We start from the raw sequence: 18,448 nt of genomic DNA, 5'->3' as shown, positions 1-18,448 counted from the left end.
AGCAAAAACGGCAGAATATTCCGTAACGAACCGTTCGTACGGTTTAATTCTTTTAGGCAAAAGAAAATATGTATCAGCGAGAGAACGTGTTATGCATAAAGCCATTTAGATGCGTACGCGAAGAGCATGTTGAACTATTATCCGGGGATTTGTTCCTTCATTAAAGGGGGTCGATCCGGCGCAAGAACTCCACTAATTGAGGTCCCGGCAAATACGCAATCAACCCGATAATTTCGACTAGCAATCCCTCCTCCCAATTGGATTTTGTAACGTTTACCGTTTTCTTTAATGTTTGTTCTGGACTGATTATAAAATGTTACCACCAGTGAAACTGTCCCCTTAATTTTCATGTTTCATCAATTTGTCTCTGCGGCATTCACGTCAGTTTTTACCAACAAAAAACGTCATTGTTGGTCAGTGCACGTCGGAATCCGGCTTTGACGTCGCCCCGAAAACTGCATAACGAAACAGGACGGCCGCGGGTGCTTCGCATACTTCGAAAAATCGCTCTTTGTGCCGCGAATACCTGTGACGGGAGACATGTGACGCGACGCAAAAGAGACCCGGATTCTTTGCACGCATTCCGCCTTCAGGAGCCTCCATTCAAAGGATTCCGGCGGGGCGCAATTAACGGGGAAAAAATTGGGCTTTGACGAATTATCAGGGGAAGTCGCTGATTCGCTCCCCCGGAATCCCGACGACGGTTTATTTTGGGTTTTGGGTTCTTGTTGCTGCACTCAAGTATTAAATGTAAAATGTACACGGAATAAATGTTGAAATTGGATTTCTTAGTTGGGAACTGTATTTATGGGAGTAGAATAATTCGTCTGAAGTTGGCTCACTCGAGGTGAATTCCGGTCTGTTGATTTATATTTATTTTATGTATCTTCGAATCAAGTTTTTGTAACTAGTTTTCGGCCATAATTCAATCCATAAGAGTTCAAGTTTATTAACTTAACTTTAGCTTTATTTTGTGTTCACTCATTAATTCCCCCCCATTGGAATTCGGTTGCTAATTAGTAACGACAATAAAACAATATTATTTCCAAGTCCTTTCGTTGTGAAGGTGCCGGCGATAAGGGCTGTTCCGACGAAATTGTTGTCGTGACAGTGGCAAACTGACGCTCGGCAGTGAACGACGAGTGCACTTAGCTCTCTTTCCCCATTCTCTCGAGAAGGTGTTCGTTCTGCCGTTTTTCTCTCTACCGATCGCTTTTTATGGTAATTAGCACGAGTGGTGGAGGCCTCTCTTACCCCTTGTGTCTCCAATTTTAACGAAAATTGCTCTGCAATTATAATTTCTACTTATAATTTAAAAGTAGAAAAATGGTGGATGCGCCAACCAACAACTTTTACTAAATTAATTACTATTTACAGCTTTTTAGGACAATTTTTCAATTATTATATCATATATTTCAGTATATTTTAAACTGCTCTTTTCGTGTGGACATAACATGTTTAGCAATAAACAAATGTCTAAAATTCATTCTGGCTTTTAGCCTTTAGTGTCACATCTTGCACAATAAAAGAGGGAAAGAGACCCTCAAAAATAGGAAATTTTATTGCGTAACTCAATGCTTACACAGTAAATTCGCAGGAAAACGTCTCGAACGAAAATAAACCGGGGGTTGTTTTTCCGGGGTAACGCCGAACAATGATTTCCTAATGATCTATTTTCTTTCGATTCCACGACCCGTCCAAAGTAAAGCGCCGAATTTGTCGTTCATTGTCCTTTTTAAATAGTGTCATCCGAAAATTCCACCCCCTAACCCCTCCAAGGACCATTCAGCCAAGACTAATTAATTTTATAATGTGATTAGCCCGTTGTAAATTGAAAAAGCGTTCGTTTTTCGATGGGGTCTCATTAATTTTTTATGAGACATAATTTAATTGCCAGTAATGCAATTTATTCCACCCCCTTTTGAGCTTTATTTAAAATTAGCGATTATTATTGATGCTTTAGACACTATTAATTTTTGTTAAAAATAATTACCACATTTTTTGGATAAATTACTTTATTTAAGGGTAAATAATGATGTAATTCAATTTAATGTCATTCTCACCCCTCTGTATTTATTTATAAATTTTATTACAAGTTTGTAAAATTTTGAGGGCAGTTAAAACACGTCTAATAATGAAGAAAATCTAAATAATTTTTTTTCCTAAAGTTTCCCCTGAAGGAAGTACAGCCCTCCAAACTTAAATTTTACATATTGTTTTTTACTTATATTTTTGTAACCCTTGGTCCAATCGTGTTTAAATTTGGTATGTATTATTCTAGAATATATGCCTACAATTTAGTACAAAATTTTCTTTTCCATATTGTTACGGTGGGGTACATTCCGGGGGGTTCCACCCCTTTTTTCACCCCTATTTTCTACGCCACTGAATATTTTTTAAAACTAATAAGATTTTCATATTCTGGGTACAATTTAGAAAAAAAAAGGTGCTCTTGATTAATTTCGATTATTATAGCCGTTTTCGAGATATTTCAGATTTTATGTTTATGTTTTAATTATATTTTGTCTTTGCATCTTGAACCCTCAGTTTACATATATAAATCGGAACGTTTCAGCAAACGAGATTATCCGGGCCCATTTTCACGTCGCGTTTTATTGTAAAAACATTTTTCCCCCCGGTCCGCTTTATCATCTTTATTTACTGTTACGCTTTGAATTTTTCGAGGCGCGCATACCTTCCAGATCAAAGGACGCGCCATCGTTTGGGCAAATACTAATTTAAAAAAAGCGGCGGGCGCAAACACCGAAAAAACATCCAAGAAATCTGCGCCCCCGAAACTCCTTTTCCACCCCCCCGTAAAACAACCGAAAACGGCGAACACAAAGAAACGTATCGTTTTTAATAATTAAACCCGCGAGTTTATCGGGTCGGGAGCGGCGACGGCGGCAGTTTCGTGACGGTGCAGCCGCCCCCGGAGTTAATTCGATACAGCTGCGGCCGCGGCGGAGTTTCGGGATCGCAAATTTGTTATTTTATCGATACATATTCATGAAATGACTGCGATGCGGGGAATCGGGAAGTTTTGGGGGTGTATAAACTACGCGAATTTAGTTTCGGTTAATTGTTAATTAAGTGAGCGAACAACTCCGGTTTCGTCGCCCAAATGTTACGTTCGGATTTATGTTTGATGCTTTTTTTTGTACTTGATTTTGTGTATGATGTTAAATGTGTTCTCGGGGGTGCTTTACATTAAATTTCGTTAAATGTAGCTAAATAGGATTTCGTGCGGGGTTTAAGGATAATTAATTTATTTACGTCGAGCTTTGACTGAATATATTTAATATATATTTAAGGTCGAATAGTTTAATGTTTATCAAAATTTATCATTAAACTATTTTGACATTTTAGGCCAATTACAAGAAGTTATGAATATTTAAATTTTAGCATTTATTAATAATATTTATAAATATTTTATAATGAAATCAATAAACATTATTTATTATGGTCCATATTTAATTAATAAATCAAAATTATTATATATTAACAGCGTTGAAATTTTATCCTAAATAAACCATTTTTGTTTGGTTTATTAATAAAGTAAAACCTCTTTTAAATGTGTATAAAATGGTGGATCGGGTCTCTTACTAAATATTAAAATATGGTGGATGCGCAGTCCAATGTAATACACTATTATTTTTATTCAATAATTCAATTAGAAAAAACGTATGTATTAGTGATGTATATTCAATATTCATTTTTTTTTATTGCCCATTAACTAAATGTAATTAATAAATCAAAATTATTCTATATTTTATTAATATTTAATATTTTATTAGATTTAATTCAATAATTTCACTAAAAAACGTATGAATCATTGATGTGTATTCAATATTCATTATTTTTTATTGCCCATTAACTAAATGTAATTAATAAATCAAAATTATTCTATATTTTATTAATTATTTAATATTTTATTAGATTTAATTCAATAATTTCACTAAAAAACGTATGAATCATTGATATGTATTCAATATTCATTATTTTTTATTGCCTATTAACTAAATGTAATTAATAAATCAAAATTATTCTATATTTTATTAATTATTTAATATTTTAATAGATTTAATTCAATAATTTCACTAGAAAAACGAATGAATCATTGATGTGTATTCAATATTCATTATTTATTATTGTCCATTAACTAAATATAATTAATAAATCAAGATTATTCTATATTTTATTAGATTTAATTCAATAATTTCACTAGAAAAACGTATGAATCATTGATGTGTATTCAATATTCATTATTTATTATTGCCCATTAACTAAATGTAATTAATAAATCAAGATTATTCTATATTTTATTAATTATTTAATATTTTATTAGATTTAATTCAATAATTTCACTAGAAAAACGTATGAATCATTGATGTGTATTCAATAATTTCACTAGAAAAACGTATGAATCATTGATGTGTATTCAATATTCATTATTTATTATTGCCCATTAACTAAATACAATTAATAAGTCAAGATTATTCTATATTTTATTAATTATTTAATATTTTATTAGATTTAATTCAATAATTTCACTAGAAAAACGTATGAATCATTAATGTGTATTCAATATTCATTATTTATTATTGCCCATTAACTAAATACAATTAATAAATCAAGATTATTCTATATTTTATTAATTATTTAATATTTTATTAGATTTAATTCAATAATTTCACTAGAAAAACGTATGAATCATTAATGTGTATTCAATATTCATTATTTATTATTGCCCATTAACTAAATTTAATTAATAAATCAAGATTATTCTATATTTGGATAATTATTTTTAATTAAATAATTAATATGTCGATTATTCAACATTCTGTTATTTTTAATTTGATAATTTTATATTCATTATTTATTATGGTCCATTAAGCACTTTGTATTAATAAATCAACAGCATTTTATATTTTATTAATTATTCAATATTTTTCGTTTACAATTCATTAAAAAGTATTTTTGTATTTCTGTGTAAATCAATTTAACAAGTAAATACAGAATAACCTATCAAAGTTATGACAAAAATGAATTCTTTAAAGCATAGTTCCCATCTTAATTGTTTTATAGTCATCGTGATTGTTATGTTTAAATTATTCCGTCGTATTGGTTGAATATTTTATTTTTAATATGGAATTGATGGATTTAATGGTATCCGCTATGAGGAGGAACGTCGCGACGTCCCATGAATGATAAAACCATCCGTTAAGCGCTTTATACATTTCATTCGAAAACGGTTACATCCCACGAATAAATAATCGAAACAGACGGAATTTAGAAACTACCACTAAAACGAGAATTATCCTATTCAAACAAAACCATCATTCAATTATTTCTAACATAATTAAACCGTTAAACAAGTAATTTAATTGTTTGTTTTGTTTAAAATGTAAAAAGGCAAATTGATCGTTGGGATTTATTGGCACAAATTAAATTTGACGGTGAAATAATAATAAAAAAAGCAAACAACACGAGCGGCATAAATTGTGCGGGAATTTTATAGAACCGGATCAGTTTTATGCGTCCACGTGCTCGTCAATTTTCATTCGGTTGTTGCGGGGGCGGCACGTCACGTCGCCCTTACGTCGGACCACCTGACAAAAGGTTTTCCAAAATAAGGCACACGGAGTGTTATTTTAAAAATTCCTCTGGCTGAGAGACTTAGTTTCTGTTATCGAATCACGGAATGAATCGAAAATAATTACGGTCGATGGACGGCCGAAAGTTCCGACGGTCAATTCGTTCGCATTGGAACTTTTCGTTTTCGTTCAGCATTTTACTGTCGGCGTGCCAAATTTAATGTATTGTCGGAGGTTGGGCTTTAACTCTCATAACTTCGGTATTTATTGAAATCGGAACTGCCGTGTGTTCGGTTATTGGAAATTAATGGCACTTTTTTACTTCGAAAAGGGTGATTTTTCAGACATTCTTTTGTACTTTACAGTATTCAAAGAAATATTACACCATTACTTTTATATATTATTCATTGCTAAGTGAACAATACTAAAAAATTATTGTATTTTATATTAAATTAATTATTTTTAATTTAATAATTTCAATAGAAGAAAACGTATGAATCAATAATGTATATTATTATTATAATATTCAAATTTTATTACTTGTTAATCATTTTTATAAACATTTTTATTTAATTATTTTTAATTTAATAAAAAAACACATGAATTAATACTGTATATTCAGTATTTATTATTTATTATGGACCATTGACCATGTTTTATTAATAAATTTATTATTGTTATTCTATATATTATTAATTATTCAATATTCTTTATTTTCTATTTATTATACATTATTTCAGTATATGTTAATAAAGTTAACTAAACAAATATTTGTAATAGGCAGTATTCATTATTAAGTTATGAATATTCAAATTCTATTATGACTTATTCTTTTAAAGCACTAATTTTTAGAAATTTACTTATATATTTGAGCAGGAGAAACTTACTGCTGTTTTTTAAAACAAACTGGAGTATATGTACTCCCAACAATAAATTTTAATCAATTTTGTAGAAAAATTCTTGGAGTACGATTATTAAATTACAGCATAAAAACGATAAGAGTAAATTGTTGAAATAGTGTGCAGGACAATAACGTAAATGCGTCCGGCTCATAAATCCCCACCCCTCGCCATAAATCCACCTCATAATGTGCCATTAAACGTTCGCCATTATTGCACCGAAAACACGTATAAATTCTCGAAATCCCTTATTTAAAATTAAATATATAAGACGCTTAATATTTACCCGTCCGCATTCCTGTCCATTCAACCGCCGACTGCCGGAATCCACTCCCGGATCTACATGGAGCGTTTTCCTTTTTCAGTTGGCTTTTTGAAATAATGACATTCCTGCCACTCATTTATTTTCTTAGGTGAAGTAATAAACCGTCCCCGCCACATACAAACACGTAATCCATTTTTAATTTCGTTCGTCGATTATTTAATTGGCAATGTTTTTAGTTTTTTTAACACACAATACACGGGGATCTGATTTACGGGGCTGCAATTTTTATTCGGCGAGTCTGTTAATGGAAAATTTATTGTAACCGAAGATCGGGCGTCATAAATCCTTTCGGCTTTACGGCTTCAAATTCAAACTACGTATCAATTTTCCGATTGTGTTTGCATTGTTTCAACCCCATTATTTTACATGGCAAATCGGCGACAAATAAGTTTTTTAGTTTCACTAATTAAAATTAATTAAACCAGCCTGGGATTAAATAATTGGTTCGTGTTAATTGAGCATAATGATAATAAATTAAAAGGAGACGGTTAATTCAAGGGAAATTATTCGGACACGATATGTTTTCATAAGCCGGCAAAACAAGCAGTATTTTATAATATATTAACGAAATCCTCCAGCATCTCCCGAGATTATCTTCATAGCACTGACCTAGTTTACGGCCCGAGTGTATTATAAATAATGCTAAAATTTTCCGCGCTAACTTCTTAATTAAAAAATATTGTTTTATTAACTGAACACGATATTTATTTAATGCGGAGAAATGGAAGCCAATTTAACAATTTATCTCGTTTACTTCAGCTTTCCACGTTTATATTGCGAACGTATTTTCCTGTTTATCTCGAGAACATTATTAACTCTAATTTTGTTAATTTTATTACCAACTTTAAGCAGCAAGAGGATTTCCATTTTCCTTCTGTTCGAACGTCTAAGAAATTTTCTAAAAACTAATGATATAACTGAGTTGAATTATTCATCAGGAATAATGGGCAATGGATTTCATAATTATTAAATAATGTATATTAAGTAGTGAATTAATTATCTTTATGTTACATATTTTAAAGAACGAGTATAAATTAAAGAATGTTGAATAATTAATAAAATATAGTAAATAATAATTGTGTGTATATTTAATTAAATTGGAACTTTTATATACATGTGTATATCGTCAAATTGAGAAATAGCAGGAAAATTTAAATAATAGGTTTTTATTAAAATCAAATTCATAAGCTTAGTAAAACATAAATTACCTTTAATCGAATTAGAGCTTTTATATACATGTGTATATCGTCAAATTGAGAAATAGCAGGAAAATTTAAATAATTTTAAAAGGTATTTATTAAAATTAAATTCATAAGTATAGGAAAACATAAATTACCTTTATTTTATGTATATTTAATCGAATTAGAGCTTTTATATACATGTGTATATCGTCAAATTGAGAAATAGCAGGAAAATTTAAATAATTTTACAAGATATTTATTAAAATCAAATTCATAAGCTTAGTAAAACATAAATTACCTTTAGTTTATGTATATTTAATCGAATTAAAGCTTTTATATACATGTGTATATCGTCAAATTGAGAAGTAGCAGGAAAATTTAAATAATTTTACAAGGTATTTATTAAAATCAAATTCATAAGCATAGGAAAACATAAATTACCTTTAGTTTATGTATATTTAATCGAATTAGAGCTTTTATATACATGTATATACCGTCAAATTGAGAAATAGCAGGAAAATTTAAATAATTTTACAAGGTATTTATTAAAATCAAATTCATAAGTATAGTAACACATAAATTACCTTTAGTTTATGCATATTTAATCGTATTAGACCTTTTATATACATGTGTATATCGTCAAATTGAGAAATAGCAGGAAAATTTAAATAATTTTACAAGGTATTTATTAAAATCAAATTCATAAGTATAGTAACACATAAATTACCTTTAGTTTATGCATATTTAATCGTATTAGACCTTTTATATACATGTGTATATTGTCAAATTGAGAAATAGCAGGAAAATTTAAATAATTTTACAAGATATTTATTAAAATCAAATTCATAAGCTTAGTAAAACATAAATTACCTTTAGTTTATGCACTAATCATCGAATTAGAACTTTTATATACATTTGTATATATCCTCAAATTGAGCAATTGCAGGAAAATTTATATAATATTAAAATGTATTCATTAAAATGGAATTTGTTAGTAAGGTAAGATAAAATTTAAAAAATAGTCTTCAAATATTTCCTTAGATTAACTTTCATTTCAACAGTGATTAAAAAGTTATTTACATTTAATTAGACGAGTCCAAAATAGATTTTGTGCTCTCTTGTTTATGTTGTAATCAAAACATTATTTACAGGTGTAATTTCGTACGGTAATTAATAAATCCGACACCGTTATCTAATTATCTGTCTAGGGACCATATTTGATTGAATTTATTGGAAAAGTAATTAGGATTTGATTTTCCAATGATCCACTTAATTTTTCCCACATCTACAGAAAACAAATTCCAATAAAATCTAAAAGAATAACTGAGAAAGCAATTAGTTGAAGAAAAACGAATTTTCCATATAAACGACAATGATTTTCTCCGTACCACCACATCCGGATGCATCCGCAAAGAAGAAGCCGCGTAATTTATGCGAAGACGTAACGGACACCGTTAAAAAGTGTCTTTCAATTTCCATATTAATTATGGCCGGCTGGGCGGCCGAAAAACGTGCCGATTAATCGCCGAGGAAATTTGCATAGTGTCGGTGCATCTGGTGGCGGACCCGGGAAGTCGTCGGCGGCGTCGTCGGGGCCGTTTATTGCGCTTGTAATTAAAGATACAGCTGCGGTAATGAACGCAGTGTTTTGTTCGGTCTCAAGAGTTCCGGACCTGACGGCATAAGGAGCATGCATCACCGCCTCCAATTGCATTGTTCACAACACTCGGTTTAATTATAGATTTAATTGTCTGCTCAATGTTTCTTAGTTAGTTGTTGTCGTTTAGTTTTTGGGGGTGTCAAATACTAAAATGACGGATAGAATGGAAGGCAAAGTGACCGGCCAATTAACGGTGCAGGTTATCAGTTAATTGACCCTTTCACCGAAGAACTAATTAACGGGCAGACAAACGGCCGGAGGCGAAATTAAGAAACCCGACCCGGCCCCGGTATTATGCGGCCGGGACTGGAAAAGGAGCCGCGAAACAAATTAGAAGACGTCGCAAAGTGCATTTTCAATATGGTTCGGTGTAAAGTACACGGCGGAGTCCGGTTACACAAGAAAGAGGAGTTTAAGTCGGGCAATTTAATGTTGTCGCCTTTGGAAAAGGGAGACGGACGCAAACGCAAAAGAAAATCCATTATTTTCCGCTCCTCTTTTAATAATACACTCGTCGGCGACCGTTCCCGACGAATACTATATTAAATTTGGGTTTAATTGTTTTCGTTGAGGTGTAAATTTCGGGACAATGTCTTGTAAACTTGTAAATGCAAATGGAGGCGGCGGCGTCGGTTTTCGAAAGTGCTTCTCGAAACTTTCGTCCGTAAATAGGTTTTTCATTGAAATTCAATTCCAGTTGTTGGGTATGAATTAATACCTACATAATTATCTGATACAACAAGAATTGTTGTCCTTTGTTTTCTACACTTTATGAAAACTAGAATTTACATAATTTACATCAAAAATTCTTATTTTTATAAATTTTATATTAATAAAAATTTAAAATGATTAAACTTTCCTGCAATAATATTCACACGTATAAATAAACCATAATTTAAGTAAATATATGATTAAACTATTTAGATAAATTAGTATATTTCTATGAAAACAACTTGAAAAGTCTAAAAATAATTTTTAAAACTATCCACTATACTTTTCTGTCTTTTATGTTTAAAAAAATACTTGTAGATGTTTCTGGAAACATTAAAAAAAGATATTTTTCTATAAAATATTAATATTTTTCTAAAAACTTCTTATATATCTATAAAAATTCGTAGTATATTTCTAGAAAAACAAGCCTAAAAATAATTTTTAAAACTACCTATATATTTTTTGAGACTTTCTGTTAAAAAAATACTTGTAGGTGCTTCTGGAAACATTAAAAAAAGATATCTTTATGTAAAATATTAATATTTTACTAAAAACTTCTTAGATATTTATAAAAATTTGTATATTTCTAGAAAAACAAGTCTAAAAATAATTTTTAAAACTACCTATATATTTTTTGAGGTTTTTCTGTTTAAAAAATACTTGTAGCTTCTGGAAATATTAAAAAAAAAGTTTTTAGATATATACTTGTATATTTTGAATAGGGTTTACATATTTAGAAAAACATAAAAATTTTTTTATAAAAACCTTAAACACTCGTAATTTATCTTTCTTAAAAATTTATTATGTAGTTGTTTAAATTTATTTATGATGTTGTGTGTTAAATGCAAATAAATAATAAAATTTCTTTAAAATTGAGTTTCCATTTTACATTTATTCTATATTACAAATAAAATATTAAAGTTGGAATAATTAAAAATAAAAAAAAACTGTTGTAACTGTTTTACATTCCATGAAATACTGATGAAATAATATTCTGGTGCTCGTTAAAATAAAATACCGAAGTTCATATTTAAATTTTTATGAATATTCCGTCCTGCGTTAGTTTTAAACAAATATTACGTGAGAGTTTTTTGTTGCATAAATAAATTAATTAGTCCGATTCAATTAAAGCACTTATTCAGGTTCTAGTGAGCATTTGAAATTTAATTTAATTAACAAACGCTCTGATAAAGCATATTGCTATTAATTAATTTACATTACACGGTTAATAATATTAAAATATATTGGATGCTGAATTATAGGAATATAATAAATTAAAACCTTGTTATGGAATTTTGATGTGTGGAAATGGGTTTGAAGAATTTTTAATTACATATGATATATATTGGAACAAAATGAAAATTTAATAAACTAAATTAATTTTAAAATTTTGTACAATTTTAACTATGAAATCCAATCCATTATTATTATTAAATAATCACATTATATTAATTTTAGAAAATTCAAATTAAATTTATTTATTTTTAACTTTTGTAATTAAAAATGTTAATATAATAATAATGTTAAAATTACTTATGTTTTTAGAAAAATTAAATTAAATTTATTATAATTTTATTTTATATTTCAAAAAACTTTTTACATTTTTAGAAAAGCAAATTAAATTTATTATTACCTTTTTTACTTTTGTTAATAAATATACAATTAAAAAGTGGTATTAAAATATGTTATATTTCTAAGAAAATACTTTATATTTTTAGAAAACCTTTTTAGAAAAAATCATAATTCTGATAAATATATAATATTTTTAGAAAGATGTAATTAAATTTATTATATTTTTAGAAAACCAATTAAATTTATTACTTTTTTACTTTTCTTAATAAATATATTAATAAGTTGAAATGTAGTATTAAAATATTTTATATTTCTAGGAAAATACCTTATATTTTTAGAAAACCTTTTTCCCTTTTAGAAAAAATTATAATTCTGATAATCAACTAATATTTGTAGAAAAATGTAAAAATTTACTATTTTTTTTTTACTTTCCTAACTAAAATATCCAATTTAAATGTAATATTAAAACATTTTATGTTTTTAAAAAACCAAATTAAATTTATTACTTTCTTTGCTTTTGTTAATGAATATCCAGTTGAAAAGCAGTATTAAAATATTTTATATTTTCAGGAAAATACCTTATATTTCTAGAAAACCTTTTACCTTCTTAAAAAAAAATTATAATTCTGATAATCATCCAATATTTGTAGAAAAATGTAAAAATTTACTATTTTTTATACTTTTCTAACTAAAATATCCAATTTAAATGTAATATTAAAATATTTTATGTTTTTAGAAAACCAAATTAAATTTATTATTTTTTTTTACTTTTGTCAATGAATATCCAGTTTAAAAGTAATATTCAAATATTTTATATTTTTAGAAAAAATCATAATTCTGATAATCATCTAATATTTGTAGAAAAATGTCAAAATTTACTATTTTTTTTACTTTTCTAACTAAAATATTCAATTTAAATGTAATATTAAAACATTTTATGTTTTTAGAAAAATTAAATTTATTACTTTTTTTTCTTTTGTTAATCAATATCCAGTTTAAAAGCAATATTAAAATATTTCATATTTCTAGGTAAATACCCTATTTTTTAGAAAATATTTTAACTTTTTATAAAAAATCATAATTCTGATAATTATCTATGTAAGTATCTATAGAAAATCTAATTAAATTTACTATTTATTTACTTTTCTAATTAAAAAATCCAATTTAAAAGTAATATTAAAACATTTTATGTTTTTAGAAAATCTTTTACGTCTTTAGAAAAAGACTTTTATATTTCTAAAGACGTGTAATATTTTTAGAAAACCAAATTAAATTTATTACTTTTTTTTACTTGTGTTAATGATTATCCAATTAAAAAGTAGAATTAAAACATTATATATTTCTAAGAAAATACATTATATTTTTAGAAATTTTTAGAAAATATTCATTATTTTGAAAAACGTATAGTAATTTAAAAAAAAAAATCTATTTTATTGAATTTATGACAATTCAATTTAGAAGTGATTTTAAAATATTTTATGTTTTTAGAAAAAATTTTAACTTTCGTATATTTTTAAGAAAACCCATTGCATTATTTTTTTTCGACCTTTGTCGATTTACTGGCGACGTTAAAGATGTAATTGAAATGAAGAGCATAAATACCTGTGTGTGTTCTTTGGTGCGCCTTCAGATGCGAGCTCTTCGTGTAGACCTTCTTGCACCCGATGAATTGGCACTTGTGTATCCTCCGCTTCGAGTCGGGCGAGTGGTCGAGGCGCGCGTGGTGCTTCGTCGAGGCGGTGGTCGAAACGGGCGACGACACGGGGCTGGCGGGCGCCGCCCGCGGCACCACCGAGATGTAGCGGGTGACGCCGGACGCCCGCACCCTCACGATCGCGTTGCGCGGCACCGCGCTCAGCGTCCGCAGGCCGCACACGTCCAGCTCGCTGGCGCTCGAGCTGCCGTTGCTGTTGTGGCCGCCGCCGCCGCCCGGCCCCGATTCCGGGCTGGAGGGCGGCGTCAGCGTGGCCGCCGAGTTGCGGGCGACCAGTCGCAGCTGCAGCGCGTCGCTGCCGTCCGTGTGCACCCTGCTGTCGTACCTGCAAACCGGACAAACCAAGTCTTGGTGAGTGGCTCTTACCTTCGGCGGGTACGTTGAAGCAAATGAATCCTTCATCGACAAGGGTTGATTGCTCCAATGTATGTACCAGTTTCAATGTCTTAAGTTTGGCTATAGCTTACCCATCGTCTTCTTCCTCGTCGTCGATGGGTTCCTGCTTGACGAGGACCGCACAGGAGAGGGCGCCGTCCCACGAGCAGGGTGAACTCGCGGAACTCAGTGCGTCTAGATGACCCTCGTTGTAGTCCTCAATGGTGGTCACTTTGTACCACGACGTCCTCTCTACTGAAGACGGTAGTTTCTTGTACGACATTTTTGGTTCGTCTTTTAGGTACCCTTCCATTTCATAGCATGTCTGCAACAAACAACAAAACAACCATCAATTACTAATTACCTCAACAAAGCACACAAGAAAAATTGAATTGTATTAATCATTAATTACTTCCTAACAGAAACATCCCCCAGCCCAAGCCAGACTAGGCCGGGCCGAGAAGTTGGGGTGAGTTTACCCCCGGGGGCTGTCGTGCAGAGCTTACATCATCATCTTTAAGATTTATTAAGATTTTTGGAGCCGGGGGACCGCTGCATATGAATATCCGGGGTAAATATTTAAATAGGTCGGAGGTCGAATTTATTCGGGACGGGTAATTCGTCCAAAGAGATCAGTGTGTGCGGATATCGAAAATGTTGTTCGAACTTTCGGCGAAAAGTTTTAGGTTGCCGCCACGTCCGGGAACTCCGGGCCCTAAATACTTAAAACTTTTTAGGCATAATAAAGAGAAAAGATTCTATTTAAGATAAAAACTTAAATACTACTCGAGAAATGCAAATACCTTGTAAAACATTTAACTTTGTATTATGTAAAAAAGCTATCTTGAAGTGGTCCTCGACAAATCTTCCAGACGTATATTTTACATTTTTCCCCCCTGCACTTGTTTCACTTCAAAGCGACCATAATGGCAGGCAATAAATTCATTTTTTTTATCTGCTGTATTAAATTATTCAAAGGCAAAGCATAAATTTTCAATGATTATTTGTACTGCGTTATGAAATCAGTAATTTTAAGCACACACCATTTTATGCATTATAAAAAATACTGAACATTTTTTAATATTTCTAGAAAATGTTTCATATTTTTAGAGATTTCTAAAAATTTAATATTAGAAAAAACATCGTTTATTTTTAAATATTACTCGTATTTTTAGAAATTGGAAAGTTTTCGTATATTTCTAAAAAAATGTCTCATATTTTTAGAAACACATTTCAATTTCTTGAAAATTTAATATTAGAAAAAAACAGTTACATCTTTAAATGAAATCGTATATTTCTAAATACTTTTATATTTTCAAAATAACGATTTACGTATTTAGAATGCTTTCGAATATCCCTAGAAAAATGTCTCAGATTTTTAGAAAAATGTCTTAAATTTCTTAAAAAATTAACATTAGAAAAAACAGTCACATCTTTAAAAGGAATCTTATATTTCTAAACACTTCTTATATTTTTAGAAAGACGATTTACGTATTTAGAAAGCTTTCGAATATTCCTAGAAGAATGTCTGACTTTTAGAAAAATGTCTTAAATTTCTTAAAAAATTATCATTAGAAAAAAGTGTTCCATCTTTAAAAGGAATCTTACATTTCTAAACACTTCTTATATTTTTAGAAAAACGATTTATGTATTTAGAAAGCTTTCGAATATCCCTAGAAAAATGTCTCAGATTTTTAGAAAAATGTCTTAAATTTCTTAAAAAATTAACATTAGAAAAAACAGTCACATCTTTAAAAGGAATCTTATATTTCTAAACACTTCTTTTATTTTTAGAAAGACGATTTACGTATTTAGAAAGCTTTCGAATATTCCTAGAAGAATGTCTCAGATTTTTAGAAAAATGTCTTAAATTTCTTAAAAAATTATCATTAGAAAAAACTGTTACATCTTTAAAAGGTATCTTATATTTCTAAACACTTCTTTTATTTTTAGAAAGACGATTTACGTATTTAGAAAGCTTTCGAATATTCCTAGAAGAATGTCTCAGATTTTTAGAAAAATGTCTTAAATTTCTTAAAAAATTATCATTAGAAAAAACTGTTACATCTTTAAAAGGTATCGTATATTTCTAAACACTCTCCACATTTTTAGAAAGACGATTTACGTATTTAGAAAGCTTTCGAATATTCCTAGAAAAATGTCTCAGATTTTTAGAAAAATGTCTTAAATTTCTTACATTCTTACATCTTTAAAAGGAATCATATATTTCTAAGAACTTCTAATATTTTTAGAAAAACGATTTACGTATTTAGAAAACTTCTGGAAAAATGTCTCAAATTTCTAAAAATTTGAGACATTTTCTTAAAAATTTAATTTCAGAAAAAACATTTATATCATTTTAAAAAAATCGTTTATTTTTATAACTTCTTATAATTTTAGAAAAATATTTCAAGTATTTAGAAAGCTTTAGAATATTTCTAGAAAAATGTCCCTTTTTATTATTTTAAATTACTGATATAATACAATATTAAGAAAAACATTACTGTCTTTAAAAATCATTTATATCTATAAATATTTTATATTTTTAGAAAGAAGATTCAGATATTTTTCCATTATTTCCAGAAATAATCTATACATTCCTCATGTGTTTATGTTTATCACATTATTGTAAACATTTTAAAAAATCTATTATATTCATTTTTTACTTTTTTACCTGAACATTTTGTTTTTCTTTAGAATAAAATCCAAACACAAGACAAGATAAATCTTCGAGATGTTGTTCCCCTCTTATTCCACCTCAAAGCATCAATTACACGGGACAATAAATTCGTTCCTTTTATCTGTTATGTTAAATTATTCAAAGGCCGCATTAAGCAAAGTATCCGACGATTGTTAACCGTACGGTCAAACGCATGAACGTAAAATCGTGGGCCCCAAAACCTGTTGTTCAAAAAGTTACAGATGTTTAAAATTCACTTTGCAGCTTAAAGAGCCCTTTTAATTCCCTAAACCAATTTTACTTAGCCCGCGAACGTCTGTACCGGTACTATTTCATAATGACAGGCATATTTTAATTAAAACTCGCAACTTGTTTTGCATAGACTTTCGCCGTTGAATATTTCATCAAATTTTCCAAACTTTAATCACCTTTGTGTTTTACATTAGTCGGCGAGGCGTCGAAACTGGCACACCATCCCCAAATATAAATTGTAATTGTCAGGTGCGAGAACATCATCCGGCAAAAGTGAATTATTTATCGGGGACTCACTATTAATACTGTTTAAGGAGCCTCCGGCCTTTTTTCCTCGTTGTTTTTCGTCTTGTCGTCGGCCGTAAATTCATTTGGAACCCGGGGAATCCGGGATTTTAATGAATATTTTATTTCATTTTAATATTAAAGGCCCAACAACGAAGATAACGGGATTAGTCCCGCTATCGATCCGCGACAGGGGGGTGTTAAAAAGGCGCCACCCCCGACGATTCGTACACATGTTTACGGCGCTGATCAAAGGCCCCTTATTCCTCCGGCGTATCCGATGCAAGACGCAAAAAAAGGAATTATGCGCACACGAATATGTTACCTTTGTACGTACGTGTTTTCTTTTCCACCCTCGGGGGGTGCCCGGCCCGTATTGATTCCGGGGGATGATGGACGAAATGACTGACTGAATAAGCCCATAAACAGGCTTCAACGCCAAAGGATTAAATTATCTTTCGGCATAAACTTGTTTAGTTTGACATAAATTAGTTTTAGAAGTAAATTAACTGGCTTCATGTTAAAGTTTCTTAACTTCAACAGGCAACACAACATATAATAACGTTATCTCGAAAGTTCTCATGTGCGTCTATTTAAAATTATTCCGGGATAACAATTTTGACACGGCCCTTTTATGAATTTGCATAAACGGATGTTCGGCAATTTGTTCGGGAGCAGTTTTAGTTACACGTAAGTGGGGGAACTCCCGAATAACTAACTAACTGATTTTAAATTCATCCATACTTTTAATGTCACCGGAGTGGGCCTAATTAAATTCCAAGTCAACGGATTTGTTTTTGAGATTTGAGGCGAAAATAAAATGGTTTGATTAAAATAGACGTGGAGTAACTAAAGTGAATGCGTCATAAATGTGTTTTAAACTTGAAAACCGTTTCCAGCTTCCTCTCAGTGATTGAAAATAAATTTCCCATTTTATGTTACATGTAAAAACATACATTTATTACATCGCCAACAGAAATATTTGAATATCTGTTTGAATCACAACCGGTAAAACCCAATAAATCATCAAAAAGAAATTTTATAATTTAACAAAACTCCAAAAAAACCATATCGAATTAAATCCGAATGCAAACGTTGAGGCCCGGAAACAACAATTCCATTAAAATCGTATAAATATCAAATGAATTTACATTCGGGGCGTGTGTTTGCAAAAGGTAATGTAATCGTTTTCTCTGT

The 18,448-nt window shown here is 29.9% G+C and overlaps 1 protein-coding gene across 1 annotated transcript in view; it reads right to left on the bottom strand.

Annotated features, from left to right (window-relative positions):
• LOC109596448 (Krueppel-like factor 7) overlaps positions 1-18,448 on the bottom strand; it is a 195,642-nt gene that overhangs the window by 32,775 nt on the left and 144,419 nt on the right. Inside the window, exons 2-3 of the mRNA XM_020011997.2 lie at positions 14,127-14,359; positions 13,548-13,984 (exon numbers count right to left, since the gene is read on the bottom strand). Of these exons, the coding sequence (XP_019867556.1) occupies positions 13,548-13,984; positions 14,127-14,359 (670 nt within the window). The remainder of the gene's footprint in view (positions 1-13,547; positions 13,985-14,126; positions 14,360-18,448) is intronic.

Source organism: Aethina tumida, chromosome 2, assembly GCF_024364675.1.
Source record: "Aethina tumida isolate Nest 87 chromosome 2, icAetTumi1.1, whole genome shotgun sequence".
NCBI classification, from domain to species: domain Eukaryota; kingdom Metazoa; phylum Arthropoda; class Insecta; order Coleoptera; family Nitidulidae; genus Aethina; species Aethina tumida.
The sequence above is the reverse complement of the archived record's forward strand: the minus strand, read 5'-3'. Positions and strand labels throughout refer to the sequence as shown.